This window comes from Dasypus novemcinctus, chromosome 12 (assembly GCF_030445035.2).
Source record: "Dasypus novemcinctus isolate mDasNov1 chromosome 12, mDasNov1.1.hap2, whole genome shotgun sequence".
Classification (NCBI taxonomy): domain Eukaryota; kingdom Metazoa; phylum Chordata; class Mammalia; order Cingulata; family Dasypodidae; genus Dasypus; species Dasypus novemcinctus.
Genome location: NC_080684.1, coordinates 16,299,967 through 16,318,966, shown reverse-complemented (window position 1 = coordinate 16,318,966; position 19,000 = coordinate 16,299,967). Strand labels below are relative to the sequence as shown.

The 19,000-nt window shown below is 60.5% G+C and overlaps 1 protein-coding gene across 8 annotated transcripts in view; it reads left to right on the top strand.

The window, feature by feature from the left end:
- The first annotated feature begins 4,899 nt into the window (after positions 1–4,899).
- HDAC7 (histone deacetylase 7) overlaps positions 4,900–19,000 on the top strand; it is a 31,941-nt gene continuing 17,840 nt past the window's right edge. For 2 of the 8 annotated variants that reach the window (XM_058307881.1, XM_058307880.1), the window contains exon 1: positions 4,924–5,256. In XM_058307881.1, the coding sequence (XP_058163864.1) occupies positions 5,238–5,256 (19 nt within the window). In that variant the 5' untranslated portion in view covers positions 4,924–5,237. Of the gene's footprint in view, positions 5,257–19,000 lie in introns of all 8 variants that reach the window. The other 6 variants (XR_011650219.1, XR_011650222.1, XR_011650220.1 and 3 more) reach the window with 6 other exon arrangements.

The window sequence follows — 19,000 nt, the reverse complement described above, 5'->3', positions numbered from 1 at the left end:
CACATTTAGATCCCAGTTCAAACCCTGCCTTCTCCATCCGGGCCCTGCTGTGCTCGGCTCTGCGCAGGGCTTTCCTCTTTGCTATGCCCTCATTTACACATAGGGGTAACAACCAGGGGACTGCTAGCGACGCAAAGGAATAAGAAGAGATGGCCTAAACCAGGCCCCTCACTGGAGAGATGAGAAAACTGGCACCCAGAGAGGTCCTGCCGTAGCCTTGATCACACGGACAGTGGGTGAGATGCGGGAACAGTTGGCTCTGTAAGAGGCTTTCAGATATTTTATGTGCTTGTTTCTGCAATGCACTGTGATCAACCTGAGGGCAGAGGCCATGTTTTTGTTTTTGACTTTAATGTTCCTTATTGCCATGATGTGAGATGTGTGTCCTTTACTCAGGGGGCTCAAATAAGCAATTCTAATATTTCTTGGACTGGCGGGCAATAATTCTGAAACTTACAGTGGTACAAACTGGGGTGCCAGTTATCCCTAGGATGTCAGACCCGCCCTGTGAGGTAGAGCCAAGGTACAACCATTTTACGGAGCAGGAAACGGAGGGGTTGAGAGATGGGACCCAGGTGGTTCATGGCAGAGCAGGGCCTAGAACCCGAGAGCCCGGCTCCCAGCCCAGGGCCCTGGTACACCTCTCTCCTCCAGCTCTCCCCTCATGAGCCTGGCTGGACCTGGCATGTCCAAGGGGGACATCCCTGCCATCTTCTGCGCTCATTGTACCTTTTCATCTTAGGGTTGAGGACGCCTCTCTCTGGCTTCCTGCCCCTCCCCATCCTGTCCCACTGCTTTCTCCCTGTGTCCCCCACCGCTGTTGGCATATAGGCACACACACACTCAGAGCTGCAGGTGTCTAGGGCAACAGACCACAGGGGAAACCACAGCACCTTTGTTGACATTGGAGGAAGGTATGGGGACGGGGGTGGGGGCTAGCTTAGTTTCTCCCCACCTGCCTCAGTTCCCACTTTCATCTCCCTCCCAACCTGAGCCAGCTGGATTTAGAGCAAGGCCCACTCTCTTCTGACTTATCCATCTAATCCTGGCCCAGAAGGATGGGGTACCTCCTGACTCGGGCTGCCTACTGCCCCTCAAAGCCACACCCCCCACTCCCTATCCAGAATCCTCCACGGCTCCTTTGACCCTGCCTGTGCAGGGAAGGCTTGGAACTAAGAGAGGAGACGGGCTCAGGGAGGCAGGAAACTTGGCGTCTAAAAGGTCGTGCACAGATCAACAGGGATCTCAACTAGCCAGACTGCACTGGGCAGGAGAGACCCTGCAGCAGGTTCTCTATTGTCCTGACCTGCCACGAGAAACTGAATCAGATGCACTTGGGAATAAATACTTACCGGCTCTGTGACCTTGGGCAAATTCTCTTTCCGAGTTTTAGTTTACTCACCGAAACAATGGGGATAATAATGAGATAAAAGTGAAAGGGCTTTGAACTGCATGACACATAGGAGACACTCAAGAAATCCTAATTAGCCTTCTTCCCTCCCTTCCTTCCTCCCTTGTTCTTCTTATATCTGGCCCCATAACACCCTTTATTTGGAAGTTGGGAACCTGCCTCACTTATTAACTAACCCCCAGGTCCAAGTCCCTGTGGACTTCCCCAGGGCCCAGAAACCGGAATGCAGATCCAAACCCAGCCCAATGCAGTGGCTGTCCATTCGCAGATCTCACTGAGGCCTCGTGGAATGGGCAGTGTTTGGTTCCAGGAAGCTTCATGGGGAAGTGTGTGAGAAGCCTGGGCTGGGTAGAGCAGCTGAGCCTGCAGCCACCTCTAGAAGATGGGACAGGAGAGGCCTCAGAGCCCTGTGGTTTAGACCAGATGACTTTTGGAGCTTTGAATTCTGGCACAAGGTGGGCAACCAATATTATCCGTTGAATGAATGACCTCACCAATTACTAGCCGTGTGACTTTGGTCAGTTCCTTAACCTTTATGAGCCTAGGTTTTCTCATCTATAAAATGGGCATAACAAGAGTTATTGCTAAGAATAAATAATGTTTGTAAAAGGGATAGCAGAGGACTGCTATAGGTAAACAGTAGTAAAAGGTAGCTAACTAAGGGCAACAGGAGAGAAGGAGAAAGAGAAGGCCACAGGGAAGCAGAGGGGACACCCTCAGACTCTGAACTGACCACAGAGCCCAGGCTAGACTCAAGGAAGCCCAGGCAGGCCCTTTGAGGCGGTCTCTTCTGCTAGGTGAGCAGGTGGTGAGAGGCCTGGACCCAAGAACCTTTTAAAGAAAGCTTCCTGTGGCAACCAGAGCAGAGGAGAGAGAGACACCTGAGTTTTTCCTGTCTCATGTCTCTTTGATTCCTGGGGGTTCTCTAACATAGCCCAGCAGGGACCATGTGACTTAGAAACTGGCTTTGGACCCTGCTGTGTGCGTGCGTGCGTGTGTGTGTGTGTGTGTGTGTGTAGGGGGGCGGGTAGTGACGCTGGCCAGGGAAAGAGGGACACAGTCCAGCTTCCCAGATGTGGGTCCCGCAGGCTGCCTTTCTCTCTGTCTACACTTTAGAGGCAGCAAGTCCCAGTGTGTGTAGAAAGTCATGTGCTGGAAACTGTGGGCACAGAGATGTGAGGGGGACACCCCTTCTTTGCCTGGAGGGCTCAGCGATCAGGTCAAAAAGAGAAAGAAGGCTCACAAACAAATGCACTAATGCTGTACATCATAAAAAGGATCAATCCAGGGCCCGGCTTCAGCACAGGTATAACGACAGGGGTCCCGGGGTGTATGGTGGGGTGGGGGCTAGGGGGCGGAGGGGCGCACTGTGGGGCTGGCGGAGGGAGAAAGCAGGGGAGAGGCTGGAGTCTGCAGTAACCAAGCCACTCTTTCAGAGGGACACTGGGGAGGGATTCGGGGGACAGCAAACATCTGGTTCGGCAGCGAGGGCTGGGGTAAACCTACGGGAATTAGAAGCACATGTGTCCTGCAGAGCCAGTGTGGACAGTCATGAAACAGGGGTGTACTGGGAGTGTCCAGCTGGGGGACAGTCCCCAGGGACCGTGGACACTCGTCCCAATTCAACAGGTACCCACACCAAGTTTGGATTCTGGGCAAGAGCCTCAGCAAGGCCCTGCACGGGATAGCCCATGACTAAGGCAGCTGCTGGGCTCAGGGAATTTCCACTCTTGACTGCTCTTGGGAAAGAAGGAGGAGAATTGAGACAACTAGATTAGCTGGATGAGGATAAATGCCCAGAGAAAGAATGACATATGCTGGGTCATTCGAGGGAAGGAAAGGGTCCCCCTCGTTATAGAATCAGGGCAAGACTCCTGGGGAAGGTTTAGGCTATGGCTCTGGAGGACGGGCCAGATTTCAACAGGTGGAGAAAGGGACTGGAGACGACATTTCTTCTGGAAGGAACATCAAGAACAAGAGCAAGAGGGTGGGAAAGCACGAGGACATCATGGAGAGCCCCCGACAACCCAGTTTGGCTGACATCATAATAGTAACGACAGCAACTCATATTACTGAGCACTAAGTAATAACGTAACACTTGGGTCAGGAGGCACTGATCAGAAGAATGGCAAAAAACAAGGGGGGGGGGGCAGGGAGTGTAGTATGCTACCGTGTTGTAGGAGGGCTTGGATGCCAGGAAAGGAGTTGGTGAAGGGAAGTGAGCAAGGGCAGGGGTAGGATCTGCCTGCTGAGCGGGCTCTGGGACAAGGACAGGGGCTGAAGTAGGAAGTCAGCGGCTGAACAGCCCAGGTAGCAACAGGTGTGTGAGGCCTGAGCTGTGCTGCCTGGGGGGATGAGCAACCGATGGTCAAAAGTCCTCCCTAGACAAGGCCGAGCTGTCCTAGGCCATTGCAGACTCTGTCCGATCTGACATGGCTCTGCCTCTAGACACTGCCTCAGTTTCTCCCTCTGTAGCACCCAGGGACTCCTGGGGTTTCTAGGTTTGAAGGAGGTAGTAGGGGACGGAGGACAACTGCCCCCTGCCTTCCAGCAGCGGCGCCTCGCAGGACAGGAGGGCCCAGTGATTCTGGGTTTGGGGCCTTCCCAGGCTGGGCTGGGTGTCTGACCCAGCAGACGGCCCCAAGGCTGACAGCTGACAAGCTGGGCTGTGCAGCCCAGTGGTGAGGTCCTCAGCCCCTGACCCCTGAATCTGACCTCCACGACCATCTACAAGGTGGGGGGGGAGGGCTGCTGCGCACAGCCGGCCCTGAGCAGGGTTGATTAGTGGAGGGAGGGCTGGAGGCGGCCGCATTCCGACACACAGACTGGAACATTTCTGTGATTCGCTGTACTGCACGGGGAGACACTGGGCACATTGCTGAAGTTTGACTCATAGGGACGGGGAGGGGGGAAGAAGGAGGGGGGATCGTGGGGGAGAGGAATGGGAGGAAGAGAGGAAGAGGAGGGAAGGAAATCCCTTGAGAAATTTCTTTAAAAAAAGAAAACTTTCAAAATCCGCACCGCACCACCCCTTTTTCTTTTAATAGGAACAGGCTGGACCCTTCTGTTCCCCTCAGCAGGGGCTGGGGGGCTGGGGGGGGGGTGCCAGGAGGGGAGGGCTGGGCAGTGATTCAAATCAGATCCTGGAACTTTCCTCAGGCAAGTTGTGCGTGTGATGTCGCGGGGAGCAGGGGGTCTCTGTCCGTGATTCCTCGCGTGGGACGGGAGACTCCACGCGCGTCCGACCGCGCCTAGGGGTAGCTGTGCGCATGTGGACCGTACGTGGGCGGAGGTGGGTGCACGGGGGCCCTTCCCTGGGGTGTGCGTCCGTGTAAAGGCTTCGGCCCCCCCGTGTAAACATGGGTGCACGCGCGTGTACGTTGGGTCTCCGAGGGCGAGTGCGCTCAGGTCTCCGGGTTTCCGGGAATTGGGTGCGGGCCGGCGCGCCGCGGGCCGGGGCGGGCGGGAGCGCGGCGGCCCCGCGTTCCGGGTTCGGCGCTGCCTCGGCGGCCGCGCGGGCTGCCCCGGCCCGCCTCTGCGCCGCGCCGTGCGGCGCCCGCCGGGGCTGTGCGTCCCGGGCCGCGAGCGCCGGCCCCCTCCCTCCCCTCCCCCTTGGCCCGCTCTCCGCCTCAGATAAAGCATTTCCTTCCATTGTCATCCTACCCGGCCGGCCGGGCTGCCAGGGCCCTCCCCCTCCCGGCCCCCTCCCTTCCTCTCGCCGTCTCGCAGTCGCTCTGCAGCCTCCGGCGACTGGGGGGATGTGAGGCGGGCGCCCCAGCCCCCCGCCCCGCCATGAGCCCCCCGCTCTGAGGGCCCCGGCCCCTGGATGCACAGCCCCGGCGCTGGTGAGTACCGGGCGGCCGCCCCCCGCCCCGCCCCGCGCGCCGCGCTCCGCGCTCCAGCGCCCGCCCGCCCGGGCTCGGGCTCCGGCTCGGGCTCCGGCCGGCTCTTGCGGGCCCGGCCCGGCGCGCGCCCCCCGCCCGGCTCCGCGGGGCTCCGGCAGCCTCCCGGCCGGGGCTGGTTCCGGGGCCGGAGGACTCGGGCCTCCCGCGGGGCGCCCACATCCGCCCGCCCCGGGGCAGCGACAGGCCCGAGGGAGGGAATCGGAGGCCCTCGGGCCGCCCGGTGCGCGGGCCCGGAGTCCCACTCCCCCGGCTCCCGGGGCGGACGAGCTGGGAAACCGGGGAGGGAGGGACGGTCGCCGCGACCCGGGGAGGGGGCGGTGCTCCGCAGCGGAAGGTTTGGAGGCGCGAGGGCAAAGGGCAGGACCCGCCGAGTTGGGGCCGGACTTACGGGGATCCCGCGGAACCTGGCAGGGCCCTACCCCACCCTTCAGTGGGGAAATGGGTGCCCTGGAGGGAGGGTCCCCGGCAGGGAGGTTTTCCCGAGCAGCGCCTCCCACCCTGGCTCACCCATCAGGGTGGAGAGACACCTGTGCCCAAGAGAGCTGCACGGGTGCTGGCAGAGGTGCGGCGAGGTGGGAGACCACAGGCTGCGCAGAGGGGTGGGGGACAGGATGTGCAGCACCCGGGCCTGGGGTCTGCTGGTGCTGCGGAGTGTGAGCTGGGCTCCTACAACCCGAGCCCCAAGCCCTGTGGGCCGAGGGAGAGCCCTCTGGGGCCTGCCTGCAGCAACTCAGCTGCCCCCACCCCCATTTCCTTCCCCCTGGCTGCCCACTGGGGTCTGACCTCGCCAGCCATGACTGCTCCTCCCACAAGTCCAGGCCATTACTTTGTCCTGCTGGCCAGCCTGCACCCCCAGAGGCCTCCCCCCCGCATCTGGCCATCGGCTGCCCTGCTGCTGCTTGTCCTTCCCCACACCCCAACTCGAGGTCTGCCTGAGGCCCGCCTCTGCCTGCCAGTTTCTAGGGTGCGAGTGGGGCATGGGCCCTCAGCGGCCCTGCTCGTAACTCGCATCCGGACTCATCAGCCTCGTTCCCCAGATCTGTTTTCTGGACAAGGGGGGGGAGGTCCTTCCTCAAGACCCCTGCCCCCCAGCTAGGACACCGTGACTCAGTTCCCCACCCCCTAATGGGCACGTCGGTGGCCCCTTCCCAACAGGGCCCCGCAGGCTGGGTTCCTGCAGTGGCTTAGACGGCCAGACACATTTCTTATACCAGCCCTCCAGTACCTTTCCAGGCCCCTCTCCAGCGTCGGCAAACCACCCCTTAGCTCCTTATTGCTCAGTGTCTTCACTGCTCCTCCTCCTGCTCTCTGCTCTCTCTTTCTGCCCACCCTGGTCATTAAGTGACTTACCTCTTCTCTACAGTCACCTCTGAGAAAACTGAGGCACTGACCAGCACCCTGCTGTGATGTCCCCTGGAGTCAGGGCTTGGACCCACCGGGACTCTTCCCCCCCTGCCTTAACGCCCGGATGCTCCTTGCTCTGGCAGGCTCAGCTTGGTCTCTTCACGTTACATCTAGAATGGCCACGGGGCCATGTCCTCCTGAGGCCTCTGTGCTCCTCAGCCTGAGCCTACATTGAGTGGGTGTCTGGGCGCCAGGTCTTAAGCCAGGATCCTAAGGCTGAGAAGGCTGCAGTCTAGGTCTTGCCCTGCCTAAACTCCGACCTGTCAAGCTGCTTTGACACTGAAGCTCCATTTCCCCGTCAATAAAATGGGGAGACAATTCCAAGTGCACTTCCCAGAGCTCTGCTAACTGTGGGCTATGAGGACTGTTGTTATACACACACACACACACACACACACCCGCACTTCCCCGAGATAACAGACCTCGGCCTTAGTCCTTGGTGGCTTCTGAGCGTGAGAGGGACTCTTGCCTCTCTCTGGCCCCTCCTCCAGTCTTCGAGTGAGAACTCAGGTGCAGTGGGGGCGGGGGACCCTCTTGTCAGGGTGGGCCTTCATGCCCCAGGACCTGGAAGACAGACAGACGGCCGTGTAACTCCCACCGCCTCTTGGGCTTCTGTCTCCCAGCCTTTCTCTAAGAGCTGCTGGTCACTTCCAAAGTTGGCAGCAGCTGAGCTCAATCAAGGCCCAGGGTCAGCCAGCCAGGCAAGGGCAGCCACGCTGTGTCCTGACTGTGCCCGTGCCCAGCCTCCCGGCCTTCTCCGACCTTGGCCCGGACCCTGGTCTGGAGTCAGGCAGGCCTGAGCCGGGGCGTCCAGGGGGATGCGGGCTGTTGCTGGAAGCAGGGCCGGGGGCCGGCATGGCAGGCGGGGGGAAGGGCATGTGTCCTCCCCGAGGCTCCCAGGCCTGCACCCGTGTGTGTGTTGGATTCGTTTACTGCACGGGGCACTTCCTCTGGGGCAGGAAGCTTTGATTTCCTATGGTAGTGATGGTGGGAGAGGAGCAGGGACTAAGGGTGGGGGGCTCAGTTCTGGGCCATCTCTGATGTTTTTAGAGCCCCTGAGGGGCAGAGTTTCTGCCTAAGACCGGCTCCCCCAACCCAGGGAATGCAGGAAGGAGAGAGCATTGGCCAGGAGGCCCAGACTGAGGCTGGGGAAGGAGGCCGGGAGGGCAGCGGGCCGGGGGGGGTGGGCAACGCAGCAGGAAGCTCGGTCAGCAGGTGACCCTGCCGGGTATTGTGTTTCCCTGTAATATTTTCGCCCCTGTTTCTGTGGAAACCTTCCCTGGGGGACCCAGGCTCTCGGGCTGCAGGAAGGCGCCCCCAGCCAGCCCTTTCCTTAGAGGCCTGAGCATTAGAGGAGGAGTCCCCAGACCTAGCCACCACCCTGACCCTTTGGATGCCCTTGGACCAGGCCTGAGAACCTGGGAGAGTGCGCAGTGCGCTGCGAGCTGGCTGGACACCATTTTGCACCTCCCGCAGGGAAGGGGAAGAGTGGGGAGCTGCTGGACTTTGGGGTGGGCCCGTGCACCCCGAGTCGCTGGCAGCAGCCGCTGCTTCCCCTCATCCCATCTCTCCACTGCCCTCTTCCAGCGGCCTCCCCCCTCCTCGCACTGCAAGAGCGCACTGCCTGGGGCAAGGGGTAGGGGTGGGGGTGGCGGAGGCGGGAGGGATGTTTTCATCAGCAGAGCATAACTCCTTTGGTCCTGGACCTGATCCCAGAGGCAAAATAAATTCAGGATAGTGTGTGTGTTTAGTATGGGTAGACGTATGAGCACTGGGTGAGTGGTGGGTGCCTGTGTCCCCGGGCTGAGTAGGCAGACGTGTGTGTGGTTCGCTGGCAATTTGCGACCCACGAGGCAGCTCTGCGGTGGGTGTTTGGGGAGTATGCACACGTACGGTAAAATGTGTGAGAGCTGCACAGCGTGCACTTTTGCAATTTTATGGCTCTGCGTGGGGTAGATGGACGTGTTTGGGGGTTTGTGTACCTGGGCGGGAATGGCTTTTTAATAGACGTCCAGTTGTTGGTTGATAAGGCTGCATCTCCTCCCTAGTCCTCAGATGCCTTGAGCTTCAGAGTTACCCAGGGAGGGCGTTCAAAGCAAAGAACTACTCAGCATCTGCAGGGAAAGGGCAGATGAACTGGGTTCCAGCATGTGCTTCAGGTGATTCTGGGGTGCAAAGCCACTATTTGAGGACCACCGATCTGGTCCAGGCTCTTCTTTTTGTTTTAGATGAAATAGACTTCATTTATTATCTTTTTTTTTTTTTTAAAGATACATAGATCACATAAAATCTTCATTTTTTTTTTTTAAGACACTGAGATCCATAGAAAGTCTCAGGCTTGCCCAAGGTCACAGGGCTATAAAGAGCCAAGACAAGTGCCACCTTTCAAGACCCATCCAGGACTCACCACTCACCCGTGCATTCTCGTTGTGCGCGCACATCGACGTCAGTGTGACGGAGCGGGCCGGGTGGGGCCGGCCGGGGCTCACGGGGGCCCTCGTCTTTCCTCCAGGGTCCTAACCTTCGGCCCTTCCTCTTCCTGTTACTTCCTGCTTCCTCCTCTGGGGGAAATCCTGGAACTGTTGAGCAGCCACCCTAAAGGCGATGCCGGCAAACAGGGGCCCTGTTTACAAGGCCGGCCATCCAGCTGACCTCACGGAGCCTTGCCGTGTGCCAGGCACCAGGCCCAGGTACAGCGGGAACACAGAGGCAGAACTAGCCTCAGGGAGCTTCCACTGTAGTGGAAGAGACAAACGGCAAGTGACAAGTGAGCAAGTACAGAGATGAGTGGATGGGTACGTAGTTACCTATCGTGACAAGCCCTCAGAAGGAAATGAACCCGGGACAGCAACAGAAAATAACTAAGTGGGACTTCTTGGGCTGGGGTGGCCAGGGGAGGCCTCTCTGGGAAGGTGACCTTGATGCCGTCTCACCTCCCCAGGCTAGAAACCCGCCCTCGGTGCTTCTGAGCCGTGCTGGGGACGTGCCTCCATCCAGGTGGGGAACCTGGGCAGACCGTGGCGGCTGACTTGCCGACCGCCTGCCTGGCACGGAAGATAGCAGGGTCTCCTCCCCTCAGCAGCCCCCAAACGCCGGCAGAGGACGACAGGAGGAGGAGGAGTGGAAGAGGCCGTGCTCGGGAGAGCAGGCTTTTTCCTCCACAGGCCTCCCTTCCTGGGAACCCGCTGGGGGTGGGAAGGAGGCAGCCTCTCTACAGGAGCTCTCAAGCTCCACCCCATTCCTGACCTTCCTGCCTCACCTTCCTCCTGCCTCATTCCCTTCCTCCCCATCCTCCCCACCTGGGGAGCCGCGGTGCCAAGTCCCTCCCCTGGGCCTAGCCCGGCTGTCTCTGTGGCCACTGGTATTTATTTGTCTGGCTCAGGAATCACTGAGAGAAGAGCTGAGGCCAGAGGGGCCCTGGAAGAGAGGACAGAACCAGAGAGAAGGGCAAGATCCAGAGAGAGAGGAGCTGGGGCAGAGGGGCGAGGCTGGCCGAGCAGGGGCCCTGGGTAGGGGAGAGGGCGGGGAGGAGCGTCTGGGCCCAAACGTGGCTCTCTGCCTGGATGCTCCGGCCTCCCTCCTAGCGCCCGCCCAGAGGGGTTCAAGCACTGCCTCTGTATAATGCTAGAAGGAAATGCCCCGCTCCGGTCCACCTGCAGCTCTGCCCCTTGACCCCTCTCCTCGGAGGTTAACTTTCACATCAGCAGCTTGGACGTGAGGTTCCCACACGAGGTCTGCAGCATCCACACTCTCTCACCTCCAGCCTCTCCTCCCCGGGAGCGATCCCTGGGGGACCCAGGAAGGTGCTGCCAGCCTGCCCTTTCCTTGGAGGCGCCCTCCGGGAAGAGAAGAGCCCCTCTCCGTCGCCCTCCCTCTGCCCACTGCCAAGGCTGTGCGTCCCGGGCCTCTCTGCCCTCTGCTGCGGCGCCTTCACCCCCTGGACTCCTGCGCCTCCCTGGCCCTCGCTGCCCAAGCTCAACCCTGCCCGCGGACAACTCCCCGAGCAGGACGGGGAGGGCCCCTGGACGGAGAGGCACCCTGGGCTCGAGGCATCATCCCCACCCCGCCTCGCCACTGCCTTTTACTTCCACGCTGCCTGCAGGGATTGGGGACCCGCCGGTCGCCGTTGGAAAGCGTGGGCCTTCCCGCCCCGGGGTCGTGGGGATGCGAGGGAGGGGCGCGCGCCGGCCGGGAGCGCGCCTCCGAGCGCCCTTTCCAGGGACCTGACTCTGGCTCGCTCGGCTCCCCGGACGGCAGGGAGAAGGGGGGCAGGCTGGGAGCGGCAGGTTCGGAAAGAGCCCGGGGTGGGGGAATTCGGCGGCGCGGCAGTAACCGTCTTGTTTTGCTGGCCCCACACGCCGGCACGTCCGGGGCATCCGCTGCGCCCTGCCGGGCCTTCAGGTTCTAAAACTGCTCTCAGAATGACAGGCCGGTGGCACCGGGTTGGGGCAGGGGGTGGGGAGGTGAAGGGGGGAGCCCCCGGCCAGGGGGAGCTGGAGGGTTAAAAATAGCAGCAGCCGGGTTTCGGTTAGCAAATGTGGAGGCGGGGAGCTGGAGGCGGGGCGGGCGCAGGCAGTGTTTGCCCGCCGCACCGGGTTGTATTTCCCCGAGTCCCCGGAGTGAGTCACGGTGGAGACACTGATGAGGTGCCGGGCACAGCACCCCCACCCCCACCCTGCCGAAGCGACGCCGAGGGGCGCGAGCGCAGGCTCCAGGAAGCCGGTTTTCCTCTCCAGGCTTCTGGAGCCGGGAGGCAAGGGTGCTGGTGCGGCCGCGGGGTTTCCCTGCCTGGCCTCCAGGGCCGCCCTGAGAGCTGAGCCCTGGGGATTTAGTGTGGGATTCCAGGCCTAAACCTGGGGTAGGATCCCAGCCGACCGCTGCGCTGGGGCTTTATGCAAGGCTGCCCCGAGGGCCCTAAGCCTCGGTTTCTTAGTCTTTAAAGTGGGGATTTTCACATATGCATATGTAAGCACTTTGCGAGAGCCTAAAGAAAGCACCCTACAGATGTTAATTATCACCTTACACTCTACCTTGCCCTAGCCAGGCGGAAGGGCCTTCCTGTAAGAACAGGGAGGAAGATGCTCTAATTTGGGGGCAGAATCCCTTTCTCTTGCTGTGTGTGACCCCAGGCAGATGGCTCTCTGTGCCTCAGTTTCTTCATCTGTAATATGGCAACCACAGCAGTGGCAACCCCCAAAGATTAAAGACGCTGATGTCAGTGAGCTGGCGTGAAATCAATGCACGCTGAATATTCATTATCATTTTAATGTTATTGTTCATATTTTTTAAAGGTCAGGGATAGAGAATGCTTTAAAAGACATGAAGGAACAGAAACTGGGCCCGGCCCCAGTTCGTAGAAAAAAAACAGGCCAAATTCCCTGTTCCAGATTCCTCCACCCGTAAGGGCCTGGGACGGCAGCAGGGGTCTGTAGCCAGAAGTCACAGGGTGGACCCCGGCTTCTCTCCTTCGCCCCATCTCCCCCAGCCTCGCCCGGGGAGGCTGGACACGGAGGGCCCAGGGCCCGGGAGCCAGCTGGCACTGGGGACGGACGGCCACGTCAGCCTGGGAGGGTCCGGGCCGCGGCCGCCCCTGAAGGCCCTGCTCTGCACTACCTTGCCAGCATCTGCCGGGGTGACCTTTATGTTAGCCCCTCCCTGGCAGCTCTTGAGAGGCCGAGGAGGGATGGGCAGGCCAGTGATGTCAGCAGCGCGTATTCCCAGCACGGCGGCCCTGGAAGAGGCACGGAGCGTTTCGTTCAGGAAATGACCATTATTCAGCCTCCAGGCATTTACTGAATCAGTCCTGACTCTGTGCCCAGCCCTGTGCTAAGCCCTCTGCGTTGTGATTCGGGAGGAGCCGAGGATGCTAGGCCGTAAGGAACGTAAGGCCTCCCAGGGGCCAAGGAGTTGGAGACTAGGTGGAGAGTCGATGCGAACCCGTGACCCAGTTCTCACGAGAACCTGAGGTCTCGTCTTGACTTTGCTGCGAGGGTGGCCGTGCCATCTTTTTGTATGGGTGCGCATGGTACCCGTATTCCTATACGTAATGTTTTGTTATTACAGAGGCAGCTCACGTGCATTGTAGATGATCAGACAAAACAACAAAATAAAAACATCACTCAGAGGTCACTACCGTAATACCTCAGTGCTTCTTTTTCCATTTTCTTAGATGCCCTTCCGTGGTGTTCTTTTTGCCAAATGAGATCACGTGTGTGCTGTTTTCTCAGTGATCTCCTTCTTCCATTACAGTAAATTTTCATCTTTAATGCCCACTTGGCCCGAAACTGTCCTTCACAGCTGGTTTGTCTAAATCTGTATCCAGGACCATGCATCTGGCTATTTACGTTCCCTGAAGGCTGTGTAAGCGCCCTGGCTGGATTTGTGATCCGGAAAACACCCCTGCCAACCACGTCTCAAGGGCAGCCCCGGCTGCAGAAGGGATGAGGCCACCCGGAGAATCTTTCCAGCAGACCTCTGCCATCCTCTAAGAATAACAGGCAAAAGGAGGGGGACCCCAGGCCATGAGAGGGGTGGGGACCTCTGGGGTGTTTGCCATCACTGATAACAACGGGGCACCTCTGGGAGAGCCGGCGTTCACGGCTCGTGGCAGTTTATGGGCCCAAGTCCCCACCATGCCTGGGCTGGCGGAGGTGTCGGCGAGCCCCACTCCCAGGTCCCAGAACCCGCCAGGGTGTCCACGGCGGCCCTTCCTTCCTCTACCTCAGTGCCGGGGTGCCCGTGGCTGGCTGGCTGTGTTCTCTGTCCCTGGGAGCCTGCTGTGAAGTGGGTGCTCCTTCGGCCCTAGCGGGTGCCTCCACCCCTTCCAGCCGCCCATCTTCCAGTCGAGATCCCTCCTGAGCACCCACCCCAGGCGGCTTGCTCTATTAGGCGGCCTGCCTTGGAGAAGGGGTTCAGCAGGGTCCGGAGGGCTTTCCCACGTGGCCCCGGGTCCTGCGCAGCAGCCCCCTCAGGTTGCTGGTTTAGCCGTGCCCTGCCTGGGGCCGCCGACAGGAAGCACAATAAAAGGGCAAGGTGTGCATTTAAAAAGCAGGGAAGATATAAAATGAAAAAGGAAGTGAAGATGGGGTGGCAGGGGCGAGGTGGGGGGTTGCCTGTTGCAGACAGAAAAGCGTTGAGGGGCACAAGGCAGAGCGTGCAGTCTCTGTTTTGGTTTTTCCCGTGGACCTGTTTGGGATGGATCATGGAGCACCAGCATACTGCCCGCCGGGAGGCAAGCCCCGGCCTGGGGACGGCAGGACCACCTGTGTCCGGCAGCCGCCCCCCGGGCACGCAGCCCTGTCTCGAGGCCTCCGCTGGCCCCTGCAGCCGACCGGGGGGTGGGCTGAGCTGTCCATACACCAGGGGAGTGGTTTTGGCCGCAGGTTCTGGACTCTTAGCAACCCATCACCCTCCGTGTGACCTCGGCAAGTTGCTTCACCTTTCCGAACCTCAGTTTCCTCGTCTGTAAAATGCGGATAGTGATGGCATTTGCCTCCGGGGGCCGTTGGGAGGGCTAAAGGAGTCAGCACAGCAACCAGCACACAGCGCTCAACACGGGGTGGTTCCTTGTTACGACTGTCGGGACTATCGTCACTAAAAATCTCCCTGGCGCTGCGGGAGTGGGCTGAGGGGCCTTGGGGTTGGCACGAGGAAGGCACGTCTCCGGGCTCACGGGGGCTGCAGGAGTGGGATGCACAGGGAGGCAGGGGCTGGAGCGGAGGGACTGCGAGGGGAGAAGGGGCTGTTGTGAGAGGCAGCCCCGGGGCGGTGACCGTGCTTCCTGTTGGGGCAAGCGCTGGCCCTTGAGAAAGACTGGCTGGAGCTGGCTGCTAGGAGGGAGTGGCTGGCCCGAGCGGGGTGCCAAAAGGCTCAGGAGCGGGGAGAGGGAGGGACGATGCAGAAGCTGGCAGAACCTAAGCGCTTGCCCCCCTATTTCAGATGGGACCTCAAATCTAGACTGCTCAGGGTGTTCTGCTTTTGATCGGAAAGATGGTAGTTAGACATCATGGTGGACTTCCTTGCTCAGGGATTGGAGGCACTGCAGCAGGGCCAGTGTGGACTTCCTGTCTCTCCTGAAGACTTTTGGGACCTGAGAAATCCTAGGGCGATCTGGACTGGGGGGCTGAGACCCAGGCAGCCTGCCAGCCTAGGAATTCCCTCCTGGGCAGGGGCAGGCCGAGCTGGGAGGGGGAGGCTGGGCTGACAGGAAGTGGACGCAGGCTTTCTAGGCCTACGGCCCTGAGGAAGTCGCTGCACCCTCTGCCTCACAGCGGGCAGGCAGGGAAGGCCGAGCAGTGGTCCGGGGGGTCCCCGGGAGGGCGGCTGGGCTCCGAGGAACTCCCGTTTCCCTTTCCCAGAGGATGGCACGGCTCCCCGGAGCCCGCCAGGCCCGGCAGCCAACGGCCCCGTGCGACTCGGAGTGGCCCCAGCCGCCCCTGCCTCGGGGGAAACCGCGCACCCGTTGGTGAGGAGGGGGCCGCAGGAGCCAGCAGGGGACCCGGAGCGGGGGTCGGGGAACCGGGGAGGATGCCTGCCCACCCCCAGGGAGCTCGGGCTGCCGCTGCCATGGTTACGTCTGCTTCCTGTTTGATTCATCTCACACAGCAGAAGGGGGCGGGGGCCCGGCTCCAGGCTCGGCCGCCGCTGCGTGGGGCTGTTTACAACAGCCGCGTGTGGGATTCCCAGAAAGAGACTCCAAACCGGACATCCTGCGGCTGCAAAATACCCAGGTGTCAAGAGCTAAAAATAGCTGCCGCAGGGCCTCAGCCGCCCAGAAGTGGTGGGGTAAGGGGCACGTTCTCCGCCGAGGCGGGAGGGCTGGCCCTGCAGCCTCACCTCCAGCCTCCCGGCCAGCGCTCCTCTGCGGAGTCCGCAGAGCTTCCCTGCCCCTGGCCGTGGACCGACGGGGGCCCTCGTCTTCCCTGTCCCTGGCCGTGGACCGATGGGGGCCCTCGTCTGAGCGAGCTCGGCCTCGCGGGGCCGCTGCCCAGAGGGGAGACGGAACAGCTGGCTTTGAGGCACGCAGGAGAAAGCTGTGGAGGGACTCGGGGGCCTTCTGGCGAAGGGCTGTGGCAGGGCACACAGGAACAGAGGGCCCCACACCGCGGCCGTCCCCCCGATTCTAAACAGCATGGGCACACAGTCCCAAATCGTCACCGGGTTGCCACCAGGGCCATCAGCAGTTCTTTGGGATTGTTTTCGCAGGGGCCCGTGGCGGGAATGGGCGGTTTGTGCCCTCTCGGGAGCCTGCAGGGGGCTGGGGTCTTCGCTGGCCTGGTCTCGGAGAGACTGCGTAATGTAGCTTCTCTCCCTGTGCCCGCCTGGGTCCCGCGCGGCCCGTGGTGAAGGGAGGTGCAGCGGAGGGCCTGGGCTCAGGTCCCAGCTCAGCCGCCTCCTTGTTATTGTTCTCAGATGAGTTATTTAATACCACCACACCTCAGTCTACTCATCTCTGTAATGGGGATAAAAATAGTAACTACCTCATAAGGGTTGTTAAGTGAGTTAAACAGAAGGCACTTAGAGCAGCTCCGGGCACGCGGTACCCATGAGACAGTTCAGGTAGAAGAGAAAGGAGAGATTGCTGGGAGAGGTAGGGCATGAGAGATGGGGCAGGGTGGATGCAGGCGGAGAAAATGGACTGTGGTAGAGAGGGAAGGGTGCACTGAGGAACTGAGGCCAGACAATGTGTGCTTGTGCCAGAGGGGACACTGCGGGGTTCGGGAGGCACACGGTAATGATTGCCACGCCTGGCAGGCTTCACACACAGCTCTGCTCGTCTCAGATGAGCTCTTCTGAGTAGGTGCTCGAATCCCCCTATTACCGATGGGGCAGCCGGGGCGGGACCAGGGTGAACCATGCCCAGGCTCTGCCTGCCCCTCTCTCCTGGAGCCAGGGTGTGAACGGGCCCCTCTGTCTCAAAGCCAGTGCCCCCTGTGCCGCGCCTCCACTTCCGTGCTGATTCGCGGCCTGCCAGGCTTCGTGTGGCACGGCCGTCCAGCCAGCTTGCAGCTCCCTGGGTTCTGGATAAATCCGAGCAATGAGCAGTTTAGGGCAATGCAGAGAATTGTGGGAATTCTCTGGACACCGGCAACTGTTAAGAAGGGTTGATTCTAGGGAAGTGAGCCAGGAGTCTGGGGCGAATGAGAGGCTGCTTTTTGTTTCATACCGTCTGAGGCTCTTTGAATATTTTTGTGCCTGCGGGTAGTATACTTTTCTAACTTTTTAAAAAATGCATGGTCTGTATTTGAAACTCCTTAAAGGTGAGGGCCAGGTTTCGTGCCATAGATCCACCCCTCCAGCGCCTGGGTCGGGGACCTCACGCAGAGGTCCTCGTTACCTGCGTGGGGAGTGACTCCTTGGGTTCCTCCTGCCCTTACCTGGCCCTTCTCTTCCACCTGAACCGTCTCACGGCTCCCGTGTGCCAGGAGGCTCTTTCCTCCCCTGCAAAGTGAGAGGGTTGGCCTGCCTGGTCTGTAAAGCCCCATCGGCTGACGTTCTCAAATTCTGTGAACCCAACGCCTGGAAGAAGAGCTGCTCCTGTTCTCAGCTCTCCCCCTGTGTCAGGGAGGCCTGGCGAAACAAAAGATGTGCTCCCTGCTGTTGATTTATTCCTGCGCTTTGTGAAGCCATTTCACCCCCAGTTTTCATCTTCTCGGCCGGCCCCCAGATGGAGTCGAACTCTGTCCCACTTACCGGAGGCTGAGACCGGGTCGGTGAAGGGCGCTAGCCCTGAATCTCAGACTCGGGCCTCCCCCTGCTGCCTTCCCTTCTCCACCTGCCGGGCCCTGGCTCCCCTGCCACTCCCTTTCCAGCCAGTCAGGACAGCAGAGGGGTGGGACACTGAGGGCCTTGGGAGGGGGCTTCTGATGGCATCCGGGGGAAGCCCCTGTCCCAGCAAAGAGCCTGAAGGGCTGGGAGAGCAAACAGGTGGTCAGCGGGGCTGAGGATTCGGGCAGCCCAGGGCAGGCCCCAGGGCAGAATCGCCTCTCTGGGCAGGGAACACTGAGGCTGGCGCCTGAGGCGACAAGGTGGCTCTTCGGTTCTTGGTGAGAACAGGTGCTCTGGTTTGGAAGGGTGACTGGGTAGGCCCAGGTATCCCAGCACCAGCCCAATTGCCTCTCAAGCCTGATGGCAGTTACTGCCAAAGACAGTGGAAATCAGGGGCGCCTCGATCCCAGGAAGAAGGAGCATTCCCCCAGCATGGCAGAGGGCCATAGCTCAGGTCCATTTCCTCCTCTCTTCTCATTTTATTGTGATTCGACACCAAATAAGCGGTCACAGCCCATGAGAGGGACAGTGAGTGCCCGACGATAAGAGGGGTCCCCAAGCTCCAGTGAACTGGGCACCAGATGCTCACCTTCTGGTTTGGGGTCAGCAATGCTGGGGTGCCTCCGCATACCTGTCCTTGTCAGGACTGCCTTCTCCATCCGGGACCCTGGGAGAGCTGTTCACCTGGTCTCGGCTCTGCTGAGCTCCGTGGCTTGCTGTGCGGGCCCGGGGAGTGGAGGGAGAAGCAGAAATGTGTCCAGGAATCGCTCGTGGAAGCGGGCCCTGTTGCCAACAAACGTGCACGCGCGCCTGCACACACAGCTCTTCTTAGCAAAGTTTATTTCCTAGATCATCCCTTTTGGTAACAAATACTCCTCTGTTCAGGGCCATTACATTGTCTCTTAACCCAGAGGGTGCACCGTGTCCCGAATCCATGGTTGCCAGGGAGCGAGGCGCAGAGCCCGGCTCTGCTCTCACGTGTGCTTGCAGGCAGGGCCTGGGGCGAGGTCGGAGAGGATTCCCAGGAGGCCCCTAAGCCTGGCAGTGATCAGGACTCTAGGCCCTGAAGTACAAGAGGAGGTCCTAAGAAAGCCAGGGCGGGGGTTCCCGTGTCCTGGGGAGGGGTGTCAGCCTCCAGCATACGTGTTCCCCGGGGCTCAGAAACCTCGAAAAACGTCCCGTGGCCCCCCCCACCCCGGGCAGGGTGACCATCGCCCCACTCCATCCACCGGTTACTAACAGATTGCCACGTGCCCGGCAAGATGCCCGGTACAGAGGGGCACAGCTTACGCGCAGCCAGAGAGACCATGCTTTACGAAGTGTCGAGGCTTTGGACGCCGAGCGAATGCGCCGGACAGCGAGGAGAGGCCAGGGTGATGGGCCTGGGCAGAATCTGAGTAGGGAGAGAGGCATTTCACTGCCAAACTGCGTCGCCTGTGGCTGGGGATGCTGGGGCGTTCGAGGGCAGTCGGAGGGAGCCTGCCGCGGCTTGGAGTCCCCCTCTCTCGGCAGT